This window comes from Atta colombica, unplaced genomic scaffold, assembly GCF_001594045.1.
Source record: "Atta colombica isolate Treedump-2 unplaced genomic scaffold, Acol1.0 scaffold105, whole genome shotgun sequence".
Lineage (NCBI taxonomy): Eukaryota > Metazoa > Arthropoda > Insecta > Hymenoptera > Formicidae > Atta > Atta colombica.
In genome coordinates, this window is record NW_017259190.1 from 1083206 (window position 1) to 1087224 (window position 4019).

General features: G+C 34.1%; 2 protein-coding genes across 2 annotated transcripts in view; both read left to right on the forward strand.

Moving 5' to 3' along the window:
• The window catches only part of LOC108689554 (adenosine kinase-like), a 2918-nt gene extending 2609 nt beyond the window's left edge, over positions 1-309 (forward strand). Inside the window, exon 5 of the mRNA XM_018196364.1 lies at positions 1-309. This exon is cut by the window's left edge and continues 30 nt beyond it. Coding sequence (XP_018051853.1) covers positions 1-166 — 166 coding nt within the window. The 3' untranslated portion in view covers positions 167-309.
• Positions 310-2144: 1835 nt separating this feature from the next.
• LOC108689436 (geranylgeranyl transferase type-1 subunit beta) lies at positions 2145-3967 on the forward strand. The gene is made up of 3 exons (XM_018196196.1): positions 2145-3019; positions 3174-3543; positions 3637-3967. The coding sequence occupies exons 1-3, from the start codon at positions 2486-2488 to the stop codon at positions 3756-3758; spliced, it is 1026 nt and encodes a 341-aa protein (XP_018051685.1). The 5' UTR covers positions 2145-2485; the 3' UTR covers positions 3759-3967.
• The last annotated feature ends 52 nt before the right edge of the window (positions 3968-4019 follow it).

A 4019-nucleotide genomic window follows, 5' to 3' on the forward strand; every position in this document is an offset into this window, starting at 1 on the left:
TACAACAGGCGCCGGCGATGCTCTGGTGGCTGGCTTCCTAGCTGGCGTCTTGGCCCACTGGGATCCGAAGAGTTGCCTAGAATTAGGATGCAAAATTGCGTCTTGCATGATAACTAGGTTCGGCGTCACACTGCCGAGCGACATGCCTCCCGACTTTCTGCCATAACGATTTGATCTCTCTAGGACGCTAATAACTTGTTACCTGATAACGTAATTGCACACAGTTATTTATTGCACAGTTATCTATTGAAAGTTCTATTAGCGAATTTATTGACTGTTAGAACGATAACTAGCATTTCCTCATCGATATTACGTCCATATTTCATTAAGGGGATTCTAAAGTTGTTTATTTTATAATTTTTTTTTAATAATAATTTTTTGATTGAATGTAATAATTTTCATAGAACGATATCGCATATATTACTTTTACAGATTTGGAAATCTCCTTCTCCAGAATTAAAGTATATCCATTAATATATCTATTAATATATATGGAATTTATAACGATAATTTTGAAATTGATATCTTTTTATCATTTTTAATATCAAATAGCATCCAGAACCAGAACAACATTTATTTGATATAAAAGTTCTACAATCTGTATTTACAAAATTGAAGCTTATAGATTATTAGCCTACACGAAGAAATAACGTCGAATTTTTAGAGTTAAATTTCTAGTTTTAAGAATTAGAAAAAGATGAAGAATAAATCGAACTGAAAATAAAGTTAATCTACATTAGTAGAAACGGGCATTAGATATCTAATTCTATACAGTATCGTTCTATGAAAATTTATGTATGTGTGCGTGCGTGCGTGCGTTTATTTGATATTTTATTTATAACAGAGATGCGCGTTGCGAAGTTATATTTGAGAAAATTTTATTTATTAAAGACTACCGTCGCGTTAAATTCGAGTCGATAGACCATACATTCTTCTAAATGCAACAATTGTATTATTATTATTAATTGATACAAAGAAATAGGGAGAAATATTAGAAATTTCTCTTAATCGTTGCCACTATAGATCTGTAGTTTACCTACCTGATGTTGCAATGTCCAGAAATGTGTAACAGAGTTTGTAATTAACATTTATATAATAAGTTTCCCTTTCTATTTTTTTATTATAAAGTGTAGAGTAATATGTCAATGTTAATTGTCATACATATAGATATATATGTACAAATATATGCAAGAAAATGTTATAGAAAGTATTCATATTCATTTTATTTTTATCTTTTATCTTCTTTTTTATAATATTTCTTGTTGACCTGTGAAAAAAGATATTGGAATGTCTTCCTTTTACAATTGTGTCAGAGTTTTCAATCTTAAGTTTAAGTCACCTCAATCAAATTCCGTTTAATTTGCGATTAACTCGACCGGCAGAATTGTTTAGGATAAAATTTCTACACAGTTCTTAATCTTTTTTCGACAATATTAATAGAATTAAACATAATTCTATTAATTTAATAGATCTATTTTTTAAAATAGTGCTGATTAAATTAATCGGAATTTGGTCAAAGTTCTAATATTCATTTTTATCAAAATGTAGAATAAGTTTAATCTTCGTTCAATTTACTCTATCTTTTTTTATTTCTTATTCTTTTTTTAATTCTTATTTTTTAATTCGAAAATTCGAAAAAGATAAACCGAGATAAAAAGTTAAACCGATAAAAGTGAAATTAATTTACATTAAATGAATTTAAATTTTTTTTATCTCTTGGAGAAATGGACATAAGTTAGGAATTACGTAATTATAAATTTTGCTTCAATTTTGTCCGAGATGATGAGAGAAAAGTTTGAACCAAGTCATTGTATCAATATAATATTACATTAATTTTTAATGATCATTTTTGGGCCTGTTCTTTTTCCAAAAAAAATTTTTAATTGTGTACATTGATGCATAAATTAATGTTATTGAAACAAATCATTTGTTTTATTCCAACTTTATTGCTCAGTGTACATTACTTGCAAACTTTCTTAAAAAAAAACAGGCCTAGACCTTTATACAATATTTTGTACATAGCACGGAACAGAATCAAAGAATTGTGGACGTTACCTACCGGAAATATCCAGTTACATAGTCACGGTACACATTTTATGCACGGAGGCGCCTCTAGATGGGTCCATTTAAAATATGGACACGTCGGTCAGGCTACTTCCTGATTCTAGAGTTCATTTACGCCTGTTTACGCTTGTTTACACGACGATTGTAACGCACTTTTTCTGTCGTCAATCTGATTACGACGTGTAAAGGAAACGGATGACATGTATCGCCCAGGTGTGAAAATTCATGATGCATCGGGGCATTTCCGGGAGTTGTGACGAGCGGGCATGGGGACAGGAAGCGAGAAGTGTGTCAATTGACAGGAATTACATATATGATTTGTCATCAAGTTCGCACAACAACGACAGGTTACCGCGTTTCTTGAGGTGTGCCGCGTGTCGATTTAGAGTAAGGTTTTAATCAACTACATCGAAATCTCATCATGACGTTGCGACTGGTGCGGGAGAAGCATGTCAAATACTTCCTAAGGTTACTACACATCATGCCTAGCAACCTGACGGATTTCGACTCTACCAGACCGATGATAGCGTACTTTGCATTCTCCGGTCTGGATCTGCTGAACTCACTGGATGAGATCGGCGAGCAGGCCAAGTCTGAGGCGATCGACTGGATTTATGGACTTCAGGTCGAAGGAGCCGGCCCGCGTTCTGGCTTTCAGTCATCCACAACGATACCGAAGGATGTACCCGAGTATCAGTATGGTCATTTAGCAATGACTTACACTAGTTTGGTAACTCTCTTGATTCTTGATGACGATCTTAGTAGAGTTGATAGACAATCCATCATCGAGGGAGTCCGAGCCTGTCAGAATCCCGACGGATCTTTCACAGCCATGGTTATGGGATGTGAGAGCGACATGAGATTCCTCTATTGTGCCTCTTGTGTTTCTGCAATTTTAGATGATTGGTCAGGTGTGGATATCCCAAGGGCTATTGACTATATTTTACGAAGCATTGTAAGTGTTCACTTAAATTATTATTATTATTGTTACTTATTTTTATTATATTGCTATTTATTAATATTAATTAGTAGACATTATTATCTATATCTTCCTTTTGCTAGTTGCTATATAATAGATGGCTCACAAAAAATTATTATGATAATTACAGTCATATGACGGCGGTATTGGGCAAGGACCAGGTCTTGAATCTCATGGAGGTTCCACGTTCTGTGCCGTAGCGAGTTTGTTTCTGATGAGAGAACATATTAACATATTGGAAGTATTGACACGGGATCGTTTAGCTCGGTTAAAGCGTTGGTGCCTTATGAGACAGGATGGTGGATTTAACGGAAGACCTGGAAAACCGTCCGACACGTGTTATAGTTTCTGGATTGGTGCTACGCTCGAGCTGCTGGAGTTTCTTAATTTTTCAGACGCTGAACAAAACAAAACGTTTATCCTTAATACTCAAGACACTCTCGTTGGAGGATTGGCCAAATTTGACAATACTCGGCCAGATCCTTTACATACATATTTAGGTAAATGTGAAAAAATTTATGTCGCAATCTTGTTTCATAGAATAATTTACACATCTTTATAATAATAACACAAGTATATGACTTCTTCAATAGGTTTGTGTGGCTTAAGTCTTTTGAGACAACCTGGTTTGTGTTCGATAAACCCTGAACTTAATATTTCTCAACGAGCTTACGAGCATTTACAACGGATTCATAAAAAATGGCGGAGTGAATGACTTCGGTGCATAAACATTCGAGGGACTAGTAATCATATCAGAAACGCACAGTACTTATTATGTCAGATCGGACATTCCATCACATTCGATCATAACTCTTGTTCGCATTTCATCACATTCTCTGTGCTAAAATTCGCATTCTAAAGATGTCAATTAATACTGCAACAATAATCACCACATGGACAGGATATTTCGTTTTGTATATTATTTGGGGCTGTTTGTTGAATGCTTGTTATAAGTATATATATATATATATATAGT